This window comes from Mustela lutreola, chromosome 10 (genome assembly GCF_030435805.1).
Source record: "Mustela lutreola isolate mMusLut2 chromosome 10, mMusLut2.pri, whole genome shotgun sequence".
Lineage (NCBI taxonomy): Eukaryota > Metazoa > Chordata > Mammalia > Carnivora > Mustelidae > Mustela > Mustela lutreola.
In genome coordinates, this window is record NC_081299.1 from 85,190,791 (window position 1) to 85,209,522 (window position 18,732).

General features: G+C 37.5%; 1 protein-coding gene across 2 annotated transcripts in view; it reads left to right on the forward strand.

The window, feature by feature from the left end:
* Positions 1–8,021: 8,021 nt before the first annotated feature.
* The window catches only part of AGL (amylo-alpha-1, 6-glucosidase, 4-alpha-glucanotransferase), a 79,471-nt gene continuing 68,760 nt past the window's right edge, over positions 8,022–18,732 (forward strand). The window contains exons 1-2 of one of the 2 annotated variants that reach the window (XM_059135732.1): positions 8,022–8,385; positions 8,947–9,093. In XM_059135732.1, coding sequence (XP_058991715.1) covers positions 9,012–9,093 — 82 coding nt within the window. In that variant the 5' untranslated portion in view covers positions 8,022–8,385; positions 8,947–9,011. Of the gene's footprint in view, positions 8,386–8,588; positions 8,871–8,946; positions 9,094–18,732 lie in introns of those variants that run through there. The other variant, XM_059135734.1, reaches the window with a different exon arrangement.

The window sequence follows — 18,732 nt, forward strand, 5'->3', positions numbered from 1 at the left end:
TGTAAATAATTTTACAACTCTATCATCCAGAGCAGAAAACACAATCCCTGCCTCAAAAATTCTAGTGAGAAAGGGAGAAGAGAAAAAGACAGTCATCATTTCATATGATATATCATACAACAGAGGACATGAAGGAGGCACACCTAACCCAGACCCATGGTAGAAAGGGCAAGGTCAGAAAGATTTCCTGAAGGAGCTGTCCTGAGATCACGGAGTATTAAATTAGCCAGAATATTCCTAAAAGAAAACGCACTCACTGTTGACACAGACATGTATAAAGTCAACAACATCCAAATTCAATTTATAAAGCTTTTATTGATTTCCAGGCCATGGGATAACATCAGTGCCCTCAGATTTAGTTTACTGAACAGAATCACTGAGAATGCAGTGGAAATCACATTCTTCCACTTGACCACTACGTGACCTTAAACAAGTTACTTAAGCTTGGGCGCTCAGTTTCCATATCTTTAAACTAGGGGTAATTAATAATGTTGTTTTGGGAATTGAGTTTAGTATGCATAACGGGCTTAGAACAGTGCCTGGCACCTCTTAGATGTTCTTTAAATATTAACTGTTATCAAGTATTTATAGGGTATATATTAATTTTTGAAACTTTTCAGACATTTAATTTTTGCATATCCTTGGAAAATAAATTACAGCTTAGGAATTAAAGCACAAAAAAGGTTAAGAGACTTGCAAAATGCCTGAAGATGAATGCTTTTCCCTAATTCTATCTTTTTTTTTTGGAAGACAGAGCTTCCCTAAAAACCTTTGGCTTCTCTTTGCTCTAGTTAACTTACTCCGTTCCTGGGGAGGGGGAGTGATTTACCTGGTGGGTAAATTTGGGGAAAATAACTGGTGAGCTTGGCTCACCTCTGTCCTTCTTCCTCAGGAGTAAATATGCAGTGAGCATGATTTCCCCAGTCTGTCCGTGATGGGGAGGGTAAGTTGGCTGGTTCTGGAGTTTAGTTGTAGCAAGTTCATTTGGTTGACAGATCTATAAGTGCAGTCTCCAACTGGACTTTTTCAATTTTTTGGCAAGTTTGTTTGCTTCATCATCCCTAAGCTTTCTGAAAGAAAACTAAGGTTTTTGTGAAACATCTTTCAGTGTGATCAAGCACACTAAACAATCGGTTCCATTTTTTTTCTTTTTTTTTTTCTTTTTCTTAAGTAATCTCTTCGCAACACATGGAACTCAAATTCACAACCCTGAGATCAAGGGTTATACACTCTACCAACTGAGCCAGCCAGGTGCCCCCTCCCTCCTTTTTTTCTTTTTTTTTTTTTTTCTTGGAGACATTCCTCCTGAGACTTCCATCCTCCTACTCCAAAATCTTTTGCTTTAAAAACAATTAAAATAAAAAATAAAATACCATGCAAACTGTGGCAGACACTATTTACTCATTCTCTTTCCCTAATAACAAAATCTGGGTTTGGACTAATTTCACTGCTGCCTAGATGCACGTGACCAAGTTTTGGTGAATGAAATAGAAGCAGAAATGTTGTCTGGTATCTTCAGAAATACTTAAAGGAAGGGAGTGTATCCTTTTTTTCCTCTTCCTCCATCACATTGTCTGAACTTGGATATGATAGCTGGAGCTCTGGCAGCCTTCTTGTACTATGATAAGGTCCACACATGTAATAAAAGGGAAGAAGCTGTGAGCTGGAGAGAGCCTGGGTTCCTGATGACTTTACAGAGCTGCCACACCAGCTTTGAATTGCTCATCTCTAAACTTTTATGGGAGAAATAAATTTATCTCCTTTTTAAGCCACTGTTGCTTTGTATTTTTTTTTTCTGTCATATGCAGCTGAAGTAGTCCTTACAAATATGGAAAATCAGCTCAAGCCTTCCTCTCATCCTTTCTCCCCAACTAGACTCCCAACTCTAAACCTTACTACAGGGAAACTGTGGAGTCAGGATTTCTTTCTTTCTTTTTTTTTTTTTTTAAGATTTTATTTATTTATTTGACAGACAGAGATCACAGGTAGGCAGAGAGGCAAGCAGAGAGAGAGGAAGGGAAGCAGGCCCCCTGCTGAGCAGAGAGCCCTGACGCAGGGCTCCATCCCAGGACCCTGAGATCAAGACCTGAGTCAAAGGCAGAGGCTTTAACCCACTGAGCCACCCAGGTGCCCCTGGAGTCAGGATTTCGACAGGAAATTAAATTTATTCGCAAGAATAAAAGTAAAATGATTTAGCTTTAAATTGGGGGCCAAAGAACATTTTAAAAGATCTATCATTAGAAAAATAAAAGTCACCATTAAAAAACCATCTCCAGTTTCCTCCTATCATGGTTTCCAAGCATTCCATATACTGTTATTGGTTAATTTGTTACATCAATGCTTAGGACTTTTTTTAAAAGACTTATTTATTTATTTATTTAAGAGACAGCGAGAGGGGCGCCTGGGTGGTGCAGTCGGTTAAGCGGCTGCCTTCGCGGTCCTGGGATGAGCCCCTCATTGGGCTCCCTGCTCAGGGGAGAGCCCACTTCTCCCTCTCCCTCTGCCTGCCGCTCTGCCTACTTGTGCTCTTTCTCTCTCTCTCTCTCTCTCTCTCTCTAATAAATAAAAACCTTTAAAAAAAAGAGAGAGGGAGAAAAAGACAGAAAGAGAGCAAGGGAAGGGGCAGAGGGAAAGGGGGAAGCAGAACCCGTGCTGAGAAGAGAACCCCATGCAAGGCTCCATCCCAAGACCCTGGGATCATGACCCAAGCCAAAGGCAGGCACTTAACCAACTCAGCCACCCAGGTGCCCTAATGCTTAGGACTTTTTAAATGCCTTTTCCTATGCAAGCTCTAAGATCCCAAGTTTTAATCTCTATTTTTTGTTTTTGTTTTTGTTTTTGTTTTTAAATAAAATACAACTATCAGGGATCAGTTGTGGTCCAGTCAGTTAAGTGTCTGCCTTTGGCTCAGGTCACGATCCTAGGGTCCTTAGATTGAGGCCCGCATCAGGCTCCTTGCTCAGTGGAGAGCCAGTTTCTCCCTCTGCCTGCCGCTTCCCTGGCTTGTGCTCTCTTTCTCTCCGACAAATAAATAAATAAAATCTTAAAAAAAAAATAAAATAAAATAAAAATAAGTAAAATACAACTCTACCTCTGTATATGAACATCTCAATAAATTTTCTAACAAATACTAATTATACAGCAACTAAACCTTACTTCATTCTTAATATCCTTCCTCTGTTTTCTATAATTTAGTCTAAAACCTTGGGCTCTGACTTCAGTCTATGAATTCATTTTTATCCTCCCTCTTCACTGAATAGGACACCTTTTTATTACGTCCTTTGATTCCCACGCTCTGGGAGCCTCTTCTTCATCTGCTTTGTCTAACTGCCATCCCTAACCCAGCAAAGACATCTAGCCATCAGCCCTTCTCTTTTTAGATTACCTATTTTTTTTTTATTAAAAGCCTGATTTTTGATAAATGCTTTCATTATTTCATCTAATTCTCATAATGACCCTTCAAGTGAAATGTTATTCTCTCCATTTTACAGATGAATCAACTGTAATTCAGAGAGATTAAAACTAAGCCCTGGTTTGTTTCCAGAGTCCTTTTTTTTTTTTTTTAAAGATTATTTATTTATTTATTTATTTGTCAGAGAGAGTGAGCACAGGCAGACAGAGAGGCAGGCAGGCAGAGGCACAGGGAGAAGCAGGCTCCCCGCTGAGCAAGGAGCCCGATGTGGGACTCAATTCCAGGACCCTGGGATCACGACCCTAGCCAAAGGCAGCCGCTTAACCAACTGAGCCACCCAGGCATCCCCAGAGTCCTTTTTCTTTATATTGTACTATCCCCTTTTCAAAAAATCTCTATCAGGCTTCCATATCTCTATATCATTATATTAAGTCCTTCTATTTGTCTGACATCAACTATATTCCTTTCTTATCTTCCTCTCTTCTCTTCACTGGCTAAATCTGGATATTTCAAAAAGGTGAAGAATAAATTATTCAATTTAGAAGAGATTTTGGAAACACAATTCCAAATTCTGCAAAATAAAATTATTAATAATGTCACTATATTATTGCTATAAAATAAAATACACCAGAAAATGCTATGGATATAAAAACCAAATGAGGCAGACTTGTCCACTTCAGACACAAATTATTACAGGATTGGGACCATACCATACATAATACCCAAATAACTCCTTTCTTTTCTAAAAACAGACAGACACATACACAGACCTTAAGAAACACTGTAATGTTTTCGGACCCTCCTGACCACAGCCCTTCTCCCACTCCCCAAATATGTTAATATCAGTGTTTTAGAAAACACTAGAGTCACTGCCAAATAGCTGAGATTATTCACCAGCTATTCCTCAAGGAGATTCTTCTCCTGACAACTCCAGCATGAGATTATTGTGTATATATAGATCGCTGCTATGCACAGGATAGGCTCACAACAAATGTTTGCCAGAATGAAAGCAACACATGGCACCACTGAAGCCCTAGAATGTAAATTCACTGGCATTCCAAGGTCACAAATAGCACATTAGCGTGACTCTTCTTTTTAAAAAAGGGCTTTTTAAAAATGTGGCTTGTAAATGTAATCTTGGAGACACAGCACTTTGAATCATAAGGTTTTCATTACTTAACATTCCTCACTTGCTTTCACAATATGAAAACTCCAAAATCAAGATCATTTGGATTGACAGATCTTTTAAAATCCAAACATTTGTGTCAGAATAATTCCCTGCTAAAGGAATTCATTTTGTCAGTCTGTTTTACTCCTTATTTCTCGCTGAAATAATGGGCACTAAGGTGACAGTTTTGCTGGGGGACAGCAAGAAAGGCTAATTTTGGAGCCCTGGCGAAGAGTGATGAACTGGAGGACAGTGCAATGAAAGGGTCATGGGACAGAATGAAAGGAGAAGGAGGTATGGGTGGGAAAGCCTGACACAAACATGAACATGAACTGTGTTTCCCATCAGTTAGGATCCCAATCTACTATCTGTACTTCCATAGTACTTAGTATGTCTCAGGCACAGTTCTAAGTCCTCATTTAATTAATAGTAGCTTTTATTTTTATCCCTATATTATAGTTGTAAAAACCAAAGCACAAAAAGGTTGAGTATCTTCCAAAGCTTCACAGCTAGTTAGTGGCAGAGCTGGGCTGAAAACCCAGGAACATTTCATAATCATGAATTATTATGCTTTTATACAGCATACATCCTAGAGCAGTGGCTCTCAAACATGTTTTTGACCATGACTCCCAGGAGGAATACATGACCCAGTACAACAAAACATAATAGAAACAGAAGTTTTTTGAAATAATAGACTTACCAGGTGCATTGCATTCAGATCTTTCCAATTTTATTTTTAAAAAATCATTGGTTGCAACAGATAAATTACTTTTACAACCTTCAGTGGGTTATTATTTACAATTTGAAAAACACTACTGCAGAGACCAAGGCTACGAGTGATCATTCAATATCTTCACTTGGATGTTTGACGGTTAGGTCAAACAAATGAATAGTTACCTTCACTTGGTTACTCACAGTCTTCAACCAAACTCCTGAATTTCATCCTCCAGTTCTGCTCCTTCCCTTTTACTCCTCTCTCAGTGCAGCTTCTTCTGCACTGTCCATATGGTAGCCACCAGCTACAAATATATGGAGTGTTTGAGATGTAACTATTGTAATTGAGAAATGCTAGAACTGCAAAATACACACCAAATTTTGAAGACTTGGTAGGAAAAAATATATTATTAAATTTAAATATATGTATATATATAAATTTATTATTAAATTGAATATAAATATATTAAAATATTTTTCTTTTCTTTTTTAAATTATGTTAATCACTGTATTAACATATATTATTAAAATTATTTTCACTTGTTTCTTTTTACTTTTGGGGGGCTACTTGAAAGATTTTTTTTTTAACCTATATGGTACATTTTCTTTCTTTTCTTTCTTTTCTTTTTTCATTATATTTCTATTGGACAATAATCTTCTGCTTACTCAGGCTAAAAACCATAAAATCACCCATGACTCTTTTCTCTCCATCAGTAAAAATTGCACTTTCAAAATAGATCTGTAATTTAATGACTTCATCACCTTCACTGCTGTACTTTCTTTTTACACAAACACACTGCTCTCTTGGTTAACTGAAATAACTGGCCTTGCTTCCTTCCTCATCACACCCTTCAGTTTATTTAGCTATTCTCTATAAAGTTGCAGAGTAATCCTTTTAAAAGTTCTATCAGGAGGCGTCTGGGTGGCTCAGTGAGTTAAGCCGCTGCCTTTGGCTCAGGTCATGATCTCAGGGTCCTGGGATCGAGTCCCGCATCGGGCTCTCTGCTCAGCAGGGAGCCTGCTTCCTCCTCTCTCTCTGCCTGCCTCTCTGCCTACTTGTGATCTCTCTCTCTGTCAAATAAATAAATAAAATCTTTAAAAAAAAAAAGTTATATCGGATTATGTTACTCCTCTGTTCAAAATCCTCCAATGTCTCTTTTGCCCAGATTAAAAACCCAAACCCTTGCCATCACCTACAAAGTCTTATAAGATCTGGCTGCCCATCTCCCCCACCCCCATTACCTGTCCTAATTTTTTACAACTCTCTCCAATCAGTTATGGTGGACTCCTTGAACCCAGCAAATATGCTCCTACCTCATGGCCTTTCCACTTTGGTACCTCTGTGTGTAACTCTCTACCCTGCATATCCTCCTTCCTCTTACTCTGTGGGGATCAAATTTAATTTACCAGCAAGTCCTTTACTGACTGTTGTATTTACAACTGCAAACCTCCCTCTCCTGACTCTTCCACACTTCTCACTTCTCTTTTTCTTACAACCTTTCATTATCGTATATAATTGACTTATTTATCAATCTCCCACAAATAAAATGTAGGAGTTCCATGAGGGCAGTGAATTTGTTTCACTTCCATGCCTGGCAAATCATAGGTGCTCAATAAATACTAGTCAAATGAATAAGTGAACTACAGGTTCCCAAACTCCGTTTTGGACCACTTGCAACTACCATTCTCAGAAATCTAATGAAACAAGCACTTCAGGATCTTTAGTTTTTAACCCATTATTTTTTTTAGACCTACAGTATTTCCACAATAAGGGAAGCAAGATTTTTCTCCACACTCGAAACCTTTGTCCGTTTTCTCATGATCCTTAGGTGTCCTCAAAACACTCTAGAAGACAGGTTTTTGCATTAAATCTCCATAGGCATCTGTACCACATCTTAAATTTCTGGCCTAAAATATGTGCAGCAATAGCCAATATAGATTTTTTTAAAGCAATTGTAGTTATATTTATTGAGCCCATACTGTATAACAATTGCTCTCCTGTCTTCTTTTTTTTTTAATTATCACGTTCAATTAGCCAGCATATGTACATCAGTAGTTTTTGATGTAGTGTTCAAGGATTCATCAGTTGTGTGTAACACCCAGCGTTCATCTCTACAGGTGCCCTCCTTATCCTTAATCCTATACAACCTTCAGGTCTATGCAATGTACATCAGATACAACCAGACGTTGTATAAGTGGTATTTACACCCTCAAGTGTTTGTAAACTGGCCAACTTCACCAACCTAGTAGTTGCGTGTCTGCATTCAAGATGAGTCCTGTGTTAGCAAGAGAGTTGGTAGACACTTGAAGGATGCAATGTCAGAGACCATCGCCAGGCCCCTTATTTTAGACATGGGGAAATCAAGATTGCGAGAACTGGGGCCAAGCAAACTTGAGCCACATTTAAATAAATAAATAAATAAATAGACATTTAAAAAATTTTAAAAATGAAACAAAAACACAAAACACATCGTGGTAGAAGCAGCACCAGAAGTCAGGTCGCTTGCCTCCCAACCATTGAGCCGTTCCACAAAACGACCGTGTTGTGCAGCTCAAGCTAGCGGCAGCTTTCTACCGCACCATTCTGAGGTTCATACAGGAGCTCCCGGGCGGGTAAAGGAAGTACAGGAACCCGACCTCGCACCTCCCTAGCCGCAAGAAAAAAAAAAAAAAGGCTCCCTGCCTGGGCCGCAGCCGGACCCCGGCCCCGCTGACCACAGTCTCGCGAGACTAGCAGTAGCGACGAGCGGGTGCAGAGCCTCCCGGAAGTGGGCGAGGGGATCTGACAGCTCCCACCCTGGCGTTTGCACTCGAGGCCGGGTGGGGTCGAGGGTCTCCGGAGCGACCAGCGCGAGGCGGAGTCACGGAGAAGCTCTCTGCCATTCACACAGCGGCCTCGGCCCAGGCCCCGCGGCCGCCGCCCCGCCCTTTGCCCTTCACGGCGCCCGGCCCTCCTAGTCTGGGGCTGCTTTCTGCGCCTGGGCAGCCTGCCTTTCCCTTTTTGCTTTCCTTCACGTCTCCTCCCCCGACTCCAACACCAGAGCGGCGGGTCCTGCAGCGTCCCAGAAGCTGCACGTATAACTTGCTCAGTGTAAGTGCTAGGAATGCCGCTGGCCTCTCTGGGAAATGCGTTCTTTCTATCTATAGCTCTGTCTGTACATCCTATGTCTGCAGCAGCTATTCCAGGGGCAACACCTGCTTCCCTCTGTTCTCATCTCCCCATTGGTGGCTTCCAACCCGAATTTGGGAATGGGGAACTCTCCCACCTGTTATCTTTGAGCAGACTAATCTCTTGCAAGCAGAAGTGCCATTTGTGGTTTTCGGAGCCTTTTGGCTTGGGACCGGGAATTTACCCCCCCGGCCCAAATCCAGGCTTTCCAAAACGTGTTGCTTTTCTCTGAGAATGATTTAGTTTTGTGTTTTGTTTTAATTGTAAGAATCTATAATGCAGTAGTTTTGCTTCGGTCCTATTGTGCTCGAAGGGTGGAAACAACTATTGATTAGCCTTCTGAGGTCTTATTTATAAAATTCATTCTTTCTCTTTGCTCTGCTACGGTTAAAACACATTGAGAACATGTAAGTGCGGCTGTCAGCCTTAAAGAATTTAAGATGGTAGTTCTTTTCTTTATCTTAATTCCTTTTTGTTTCATAGGGGTAACTCATTCGATTTCGGAGTTCTTTTAATTCTGAAAGATTTGAAGTCTTCTAGAAGCCAAAATGGGACACAGTAAACAGGGTAGAATTCTACTTCTGAACGAAATGGAAAAGCTGGAAAAGACCCTCTTCAGACTTGAACAAGGTCAGTAGCAAGTGATTTAGTTAGCTCTGGGCCTTTTAAATTTTTTTAATGTGTCTTTTAAATTTTTAATTAAATGTCATATTAAATTTTTTTAACTTTAAGATAGATATAATTGCCAAGGACCTTTCTAAATTTGATCAGTGCAAAGATGGTGCTGTATTCTAAAAATATCACTAATGAGAGTTAATTTTAGTTATAAAATTGAAAATGTTTTGTTTGTCATGTTAGAACAAGGATAAAGTAGCTCACTTTCTTTCCATGGTAATTTCCACTTTCGACTGAAGTTGCATGTAGGATCAAGACATTGACCATATTATTTCTACTAACAATTATTATAAAAACTTGGTAAATTACTTCATCTGTAATTTTATTTGGAGTATATGTATAGTTTTGCTTTTTATAGCCCTCATTCTTTTCCTTTACTGGAACTTTGACTTAGTAAAATGGATCACAGCAAAAGGCAAACTATTACTTAGGTTTCCCAAAAGCCTCTCAAATAACGGCGAAGAAAAAGCTGAATATATTTTTTGCCAAAAAAAAAGTGAAAAAATTGATCAGGTTACGTTGAAATATATTTGAGCTCCTTTTTTTTTTTTTAAGACTTTATACTTTTTCAAGATTGAAAAACATTCCACACTCATTTATGTTAATATAACTTGTGAAGTAGAAATTTAATGTATGAAATATAAAATGAAGCCCCTTTTAATAGTATAACAGACATTGATAGTAAATATTGAAGGATTTTTCCCCCATTATATTGAGTTAAATATTTGAAGAAAAAAAATTCAACCATCAAATGCGTTATTTCCATGCCAAATAACCTTCTTCCAACTTTGGCATTTAAGATCACTGAGTACTTACTCCATTTTTGGCTTTCCTGACTCTGCACTTTCCTGGTTTTGATTTTTTTTCCCCACCATCTTGAGTACTCTTGTCAATTTTCTGGTGTCTCTTGTTGAGCACACTTCCTTCCACATTTTAATTAATTCTGTCTATCTGCAAGAAATCCTTTCTTTTTCTCTTCTAATGCCCTTAAAGAATTACACATTCTCATAGCCTCATTTGTTGCTTTTATGCTGACGGCTCTTTTTAGAAGAAGAGCCTTGAATTTTGCTTGCTTCTTGAAAGCCAGGAGTATAATGGCAAGAGTACAAAACTAGAATTTTCTTGGCTCTGCTGCTAACAGCTTTTTTGACTTTGGGAAAATCCATGAGTTATTAACATTTATTTGTGAAGTGAAGATGTTAATTTCTGCTCCTCTACCTTCCTGGATTTTGAACCTCAAAATTAATAATATATGGTTTTATTTTTTTTTTTTCAAGATTGCCTTCTTCTAATTGAGAGAGAGAGAGAGTGAGAGAGAGAGCACAAGAGGGGAGAAGGTCAGAGGGGGAAGCAGACTCCCCGTGGAACTGGGAGCCCGATGCAGTACTAGATCCCAGGACTCCAGGATCATGACCGAGCTGAAGGCAGCCGCCCAACCAACTGAGCCATCCAGGCACCCCTAATATATGGTTTTAAAGTCCTAAATTGGTAAAAGGCATTGATAGATCACTATACCTATCTATTTTGCCCTGGTTTTTTGGCTTCATCCAGATATTACACTATAGAATAGACTCAGGATAGCTCGACTTGGAGATGCTTAAGTCTAACATCCAAAATCTTCTCCTCCCCATTCTCAAACCTTGTTTATTTCCCATCCTGTTCATTTTAGTGATATCTCCATTTTCATAGTTTCAAGGCCTTTGAAACTTTGTACTCTTCTTTGACAATTTCTTCTCTTTAACTGCAGTCGTTTTAAGTACTATTAATTTCTTTCCAAATGTCTCTCTCTGCCTGGCTCTATCTTTCATATGCCTAAATATGGATTCTAGAATAATCTTCTTGGGGCCCTGCATGGTTCAGTTGGTTAAGTGGCTGCTTTCGTCTCAGGCCATGATCCCACGGCCCCCAGATCGAGCCCTGCATCAGGGTCCTTGCTCAGTGGGGAACCTGCTTCTCCCTCTGCCTGCCACTCCCAATTCTTATACACATGCTCTCTCTCTGACCAATAAATAAAATCTTAAAAATGAAAAAAAGAATAATCTTCTTATGCCATCTCTTCCCTTTTCATGTATTGATGTTTGTATATAAAGTCAAATTTAAATACCTCTGGCTGGCTTCCAAGACATTCTGTAATGGAATCCATCTTCCCTAGCCAAGGTGATTATCTCACTGCTCCCCATTACTAGTGTTCTACATCTTTATAGTTCCCTTGTTAATTCCTTACCCCTGGCTTTTCTCATAGCTTTCCTGACACCCTCACCTGGTCAGATTCCTCTATATCTATTAAATCCCTTTCCTATAATTTTGTGTGTCCCCTGCCTCTCAACTTTCAGCTAAAATTCTGCCTCCTCCATGAGGTCTTTCCTTAACTTTTTGTTATCTCTCCTTTCTTTGATTTCCAATCACACGGTAGTCACAAAACAGTTAACTCCTGAACAACGTAGCAGTTTCTAAAAGCTTATCGGTCTTATAGTGTCCAGCTAGAGTTTCAGATCTGTGAGGATAGGGAAAGTATTATAAACCTAGTACAATGTACAATAGTTAGTAAATCCTTGCTAACTGATTACCAAAACACAAGTCAAAGCTAGCAAAAAGTATAAATTCAGCCAATTTATTTGAAGAGGGAACTATGAAGGGTTTATAAAATAAGAATGATGTGGTTCAGTCTATAGCTATAGTTAAAACCAGTAAATTCAACCAAATGATGTAAATGGGAACATATCAGTTTTTTGGGTACAGTAATAAGGTGATCATGTTGTTATAAAAGATAATTATAATGTGAAAGATGAAGGGATGTTGGAGACAAGAAATCATCAAGAAGGCTATTTTGAAAAGATGTCTGGTTAAAGATAAGAAAAACGGGAATAGAGTATGAGACATTTTTAAATTCATAGGACTTGGTGACCAATTAGGTGTGAAGAAATTGCCAGTTTGGGGCTCTTTCATATTTAATTGGTCACTGAGTCTTTCATTTTTCTTTTCTTTTCACTTTTCCCTAAGAAAGGATTCCTCCTCATTTTCAAGGCTAATATCTCTATAGATTCTTCTAATTCAACAAGTACAAGACGAAATAATGATTTTTTTCTAGCCAAATCATAGCCTTCCCCTATATTTCCTATTTCATTCAGTGGCAGAATAATGAACAAAATCAGTTTTCCCCAAACCTGGAGTTCTTCCATTTTTATATTGGCTGGTCAAATTTCAACTTACAATTTTTTTAAAGAAAATATTTATAAAGGTTTCTTGATTAGGAGTTTGAGTTTATATAAATTTAGTGGAGGGAACAAGATGGAAAAATTTAGTTTATATTAATAGTTTAATCACTCACTTTACTAGTTGCCTACAGGAGGGAATGGCTAATCTGAGTAAAGTATTCCTAGTGTTCTATGAGGCATAAGATAGCCACACCATGTACTGCTATGACCTAAGCTAATTTTAGTAAACTGACTAATTATGGAATCTGACGTACTCTAGGTATTCTAATGTTTCATGTACTGTATACGTAAACTGAGTAATTATGGAATCTGACGTACTCTAGGTATTCTAATGTTTCTTGTACTGTATATAAAAATTTTAGTTTCAGGGAGATGTACTAGAGGTCTACAGAATGGCTATGTGCCCTTGAGGGTAAAGCACTGATCTATCTGCTGGAATATATGGGAAAAGTAAATGATTTTTCCTTTTTTTTTTTTTTTTTTTTTTAGATTATTTATTTATTTATTTAGCAGACAGAGATCACAAGTAGGCAGAGAGGAAGGGAAGCAGGCTCCCTGCTGAGCAGAGAGCCTGATGTGGGGCTCGATCCCAGGATCCTGGGATCATGACCTGATCCGAAGGCAGAGGCTTTAACCCACTGAGCCACCCAGGTGCCGCAATTTTTCCTTTCTTTTCCCTTTTTTGTTTCATCTGTTTCTGTTTTTAAAAAAGTTATTAAATCTGGTGGCACCTGCCTGGTTCAGGCAGAGAATGCAACTCGATCTCAGGGTCATGATTTCGAGCCCCATGTTGGGTATAGAGATCACTAAAAAATAAATAACTTTTTAAAAAAGACTTTTAAAAAAGCAGTTACATTTTGGTAATCCATAAATTGACATCGGTGCTTTTTGTTTGTGTGTCAGATAAGTTATAAACAAAAAGGACATTTTCTGAGAAAAGAGTAGAGACTGTAGGTCTGGAAGGGTTTTACTGTCACACCACTTTTGGTTTGCTTGCAGTATGTTGCCACGGGTTACATTCTTAGTATTATATTATTATATAGATTAATATTATAGATAATATTATTTGTATCTGTACTTAACCTGGTTTAACCTGTATCTGTACTTTAACCTGCTTTAAGTACAGATACAAATAATATTATCTTAAATAGTAGAGTCTGTATAATACTTTGTAAAAAAAAGGCAGGATAACCATAAATGCCTCTTTTACCTCAAGAGGTTGTCAAACTTGAAGATGAGCTAGAAAGTGTTTGATATTTATTGTTTGAGATTTGTCTTTTTCAGGGATGACATGTAGCTTTCAATAGTGCAATACTTAGAAAATATTTTCTAAAAAAGAACTTCTGAAAAAATAAACATAATTTGTGACGTAAACATGAGTGAGAAAGTTAACTGCTTTTTGATGAAAATTAACACTATAGAACAGAGTCGAGCACATTTTTTCCTGTAAAGCTTCAGATAGCAAATATGTCAGCTTTGCAGGCCATATACTTTCTGTTGCAACTACTCAACTCTGCCATTGTATCATGAAAGCAACCATAAACAACACATAAGTGAATGGGTGTGGCTGTGTTCCAATAAAACTTTATTTAAAGAAATAGGCTGCATATAGTTTGCAGACATTTCAACAAAAATCTTTACATAATTGGTGAATGAGATTAAAAAGTTAATGTCATGGATTAGTAAACATAGCCACCAAGAGCTTCTTCCATTTGAATTTGAGTATTTTTTTGTGGTGTTTTTTCAAGTCTGAGGACACTAAGCCAAATATCAATAAACAGATGTTAAAATCTTTAAATTACTTTATCATAAAATATTAAACCAAGACAAAGTTAATGAAATTTATTTAATCACATTGCTGTCACTGACAGAGATTATCAATATTTGAGAGCTAAAAAAATTTTTTCTGTCCATTAATAAATAGAATTAGTTATTTAAAATATTGCTTATTTTATTTATATCTCATCCCAATTTTATTTTGTAATTTATATAATCTATTCAATCATCCTACATGTGTATTCTATAAATAAATATTCATATTTAGAGAATGCTATCAGTTTTTTTCTGAGGGTATACCGCTGATCCAAATACTGTTTTGAGATTTTGGATGAGTTTTAACCTTTGTACTACAAGTTCTCTGAATCCTTGTGTAATGATAAAAACAATATTTGTATAAACTGAACAGGGGACAGGTTGTTTAAATATTCTCAGACAACTAATCTCTGATGTTTGTACCTGTTCAAAATGATACCACTTATTCTGTAATAAATGTAATCATTATTGTAAAGATGTAGATATTTATGATTCTCACAGTCACTGAGCATTAAAATTTTGTGTTTTAATTCCTTCAGCAATTATTTCTCACACTATCTCTTCATAATTGTGCCTCTAACTTTAAAATGATGTTTCCCCAATTATAAAATTATACAGCGTATAAAAAGCCTTTTCTCTATGGTCATTGTTTCAAGACAAAATTGGGTTTATACTATACAAGCAAGTTGAAACCTGCTTAAAGTATAATGGTGTATGAGTTCCACCTCCTGGTTGACACATTTCAGCCATGCTTTTATCCAGAAAGGATTTCAAAAGATCTATGTAGATGCGTAAAATGAACAAAACAGAATAAAAATAGCCATGTTATTAAATATCTTTAGATGACATGACTTATAATGTTATAATGGCTTATAATATTCTAGCTTGGATAAGACCATAATTCGTGCCATAATTTATTTAATCATTCCGAATCATTAGATATTTAATTTGTTGTCAGTTTACTTAACTGTAGTAGATAAAGCTGTTATGAATATATCCTGTGTTTACACCATTGATTAATTCCTCACAAAATATACATGTATATGAAATTATTGAGTCAAACATAAGCCTTATTAACACTTAGTATATTTATGCCAAATTACATATAGAAAAATTTGTGTATATAGCTACTTGGAAAAGAAATTTAAGTTTCCCTGTACAATGTAAGAAGTAAAAGTGAGTCCCTAGATTTTTGCAGTTACTTAATAATGCCATTTGGATAATTTGTTTCTTACTTGCTAAAGCCATTTGCTATAAAAAAAAAATTATATTCATAATTTAGTGCAATCCAAGAGAATGGTTAGCAATACTTATCACTAAATTATAACTTTTTTCAAGGAATGCCTAGAACTTCCATTCCTCACATTGTCTGCATTATGCAAAACACAGTATTTGTATTTCTTTAGGCAAAATAGAGATATTTAATTGGATTATAGTAAATTGAAAGAGTCCAGCATTCTCATAATGTCTTTTATTGAAATCTTGTGTTCACAAAGAATAGCTTACCTGGTATTTAATGTTGTGATGTAGAATTTACCATCTGTCAAACATCACTGGGAGGGGTTTACTTCTACCAAAGAGCAATTTTAAACATGACTGAAATATCTACATGATCTGCATTTCAGGATTTGCTTTGAATCAAACTGATGCTGACACGGACACTGCTGTCTCTGATTCATATCCACCACATAGGGTTCATTGTAGCTTCAGCCTTGCTTATTTGTAACATCTTTTCTTTTCTTTTTTTTTTATTTTTTTAAAGATTTTATTTATTTGACAGACAGAGATCACAAGTAGGCAGAGAGGCAGGCAGAGAGAGAGAGAGCGAGAGGAAGGGAAGCTGGCTCCCCACTGAGCAGAGAGCCCGATGCGGGGCTCCATCCCAGGACCCTGAGATCATGACCTGAGCCGAAGGTAGAGGCTTTAACCCACTGAGCCACCCAGGCGCGCCCCTGTAACATCTTTTCTGACATTGAAAAATCACCTTTATTGTTGAAAGATATTTTCACCAGGTATAGAATTCCAGGCTGACAGTTTTAATCTTTCAGTACAATTGACCCTTAAACAGTGCAGAGTTTAGGGGCACTGACCCACCTCCCCACATAGCCAGAAATCCAAGTGTAACTTTAGACTCCCCTAAAACTTAGCTACTAATAGCATACTATTGACCAGAAGCCTTACAGATAACACATATTTTGTATGTTACATACATTATATGCTGCAATCTAATAGTGAGCAAGCTATAGAAAAGATAATGTTATTAAGACAGTCATAAGGAGGGGCATCCGGGTGGCTTAGTCTGTTAAGCCTCTGCCTTCAGCTGGGGTCATGATCTCCAGATCCTAGGATCTAGCCCCGATTAGAGCTCTCTGCTCAGTGGGGAGTCTGCTTCTCCCCCTCCCTCTGTGCCTCACCATCACTCATTCTTTCTCTCAAATAAATAAAATATTTTTTTTAAAAAATCATGAGGAAAAGAATATATATTTATAGTACTGCACTGTTAAAAAAAAATGTGTAAGCAGACCTGGACAGTTCAAACCCATATTGTCCAAGAATCTACTGTACCTTTAAAGATACTGCGCCACTGTCTTCTTGCTTTTAGTGTGTCCCAGGAGACTCTGTCATCTTTATCATTCTTCCTCTGAACTTACTGTAACATTTTCCCTCCCTCTGGCTACTTGTAAGATATTCTCCTTATCACTGGTTTTGAGCAATTTGATTCTGATGTTTCTTGGTGTGATTTCCTTCATGTTTCTTGACAGGGTTTTTTGAACTTCTTTGATCTGTTAATTTGTTGTTTTTGTCAAATTTGGGGATTTTTCTACCCATTATTTCTTTAAACATTTGATATCCCCCCTCTCTTTACTCTTCTTTTAGGACTCTAATTACCTGTATATTAGGCCACTTGACTTGTTCCACAGATCACTGATGCTTTTTCAATCTTTGGATTCTTTTTTCTCTGTTTTGTTTTGCATATTTCTATTCCCGTGTCTTGAAAGTTGCTAATTTTTTTTTCTGCCATGTCTCACCATCCATTAATTCCATGTTGCAGAATTTTCATCTCAGACCTTATAGTTTTCATTTTTAAAGTTTTATTTGGATCTTTTGTTCTGTGTTTCAATATTTTCCATGTCTTGAAATAACTTTTTAAACATATGGAATACAGTTATGATAACTGATGTCCTTCCTTATCTTCTAGTTCAACATCTATGTCATTCCTGGGTTGATTGGATGCCAGACATTATGAATTTTACCTTGTTGGATGCTGGGTTGTTTCGGATTCTTATAAATGTTTTTTTGTCTTTGTTTTGTAATGAAGTTAAGTTACTTGGAAATATTTTAATACTTTTGAACTTTACTCTTATGATTTATGAAGCTAGTCTAGTCTGTGCCTGGTCTAGGGCTCATTATTCTCCACCACTAAAACAAGAGCCTCTGAACTGTCTCCCCAGTGCCTCATGAATTATTAATTTTTCCAATCTGGCTGGTGAAAACAGGTGCTCTTCCTGGTCTCAGACTTGCTCTGATCAGTACTCTGCTGAATACTGAAGGGAGGCCTTCATCAAATCTCTGGAGTTCTGTCTCTGTGCAGCTTTCTCTTCCTCACTAACTGTTCTCTTCTGCAAACTAGCTGCTTTGGTCTCTACAGATTCTTAGCTCCATCTTCTCAGCTCAGAAAGTTAGTTGAGCTCTACCTCATTCTCCTTGTGCCTCAACCTGGAACTTCCAAGATAGTAAGATGGGCCATTGGTAAGGTTCACTTTGCCTATTTTCTGTCTCTTAGGGATCGCTGCCCTTTGTTGCCTGATGTCCAGACTTGAAAACTATCATTTCATATATTTTGTCTGGTTTTTTTTCCTGGTTTCTTTCCTTTAAGTTTCAAGGAAGAGTGTAAATCCAATCCCTCTTATTCATTCCATTCCGTCTTTGCCAGAAGCAGGAATCTCAGGTCCTTTACATATTCTGTTTCCTCTGTGTGGAATGCCCTACCCCCAGATATATGTGTCATTGACACTCTCCCCTCCTCTTTCTGTTTAGCAGTTTTTATTGGATGGTAGACATTGTGAATGTTCTATTATTGTATCTCTGGATTTTTTTGTCTTCCATTAAAGGAGTGATGCCTTTTATCTTAGCAGCCATATACATTATCTGTGGGTCAGCTTATCCTTTTGAGGCTATTTTAAGCTTTGACAGGGTAAGTGTATAATAGTTCTTACTCTAGGGCTATGTTAGCCCTTTTACATAAAAGCGACTCTTGAATACAACAGGTGTTCAACAACGTCTCTTAACTCTGGCTGCTTGAAAGTTGCAATGTCTCCCAGGCCTGAGTAAGCTCTGGGAACTGGTCAATTGATAGTTTCTAGTAGTTATATTTTGCCCAGCCTCCTGTAGTCAAACACTTCCCATGTCAGCCTGGCATTCAGGCAGATTCAAGATGACCCTAGGTAATTTTCTGGAACTCTTTCTTTGCATAGCTTTCTTCTGTGCCATACTCTGCTCTGAAAATTGAAGTTTCTTCATCCTCCCCAAACTCTATAATCTCTGTGTCCTCAACTCAGACTACTGT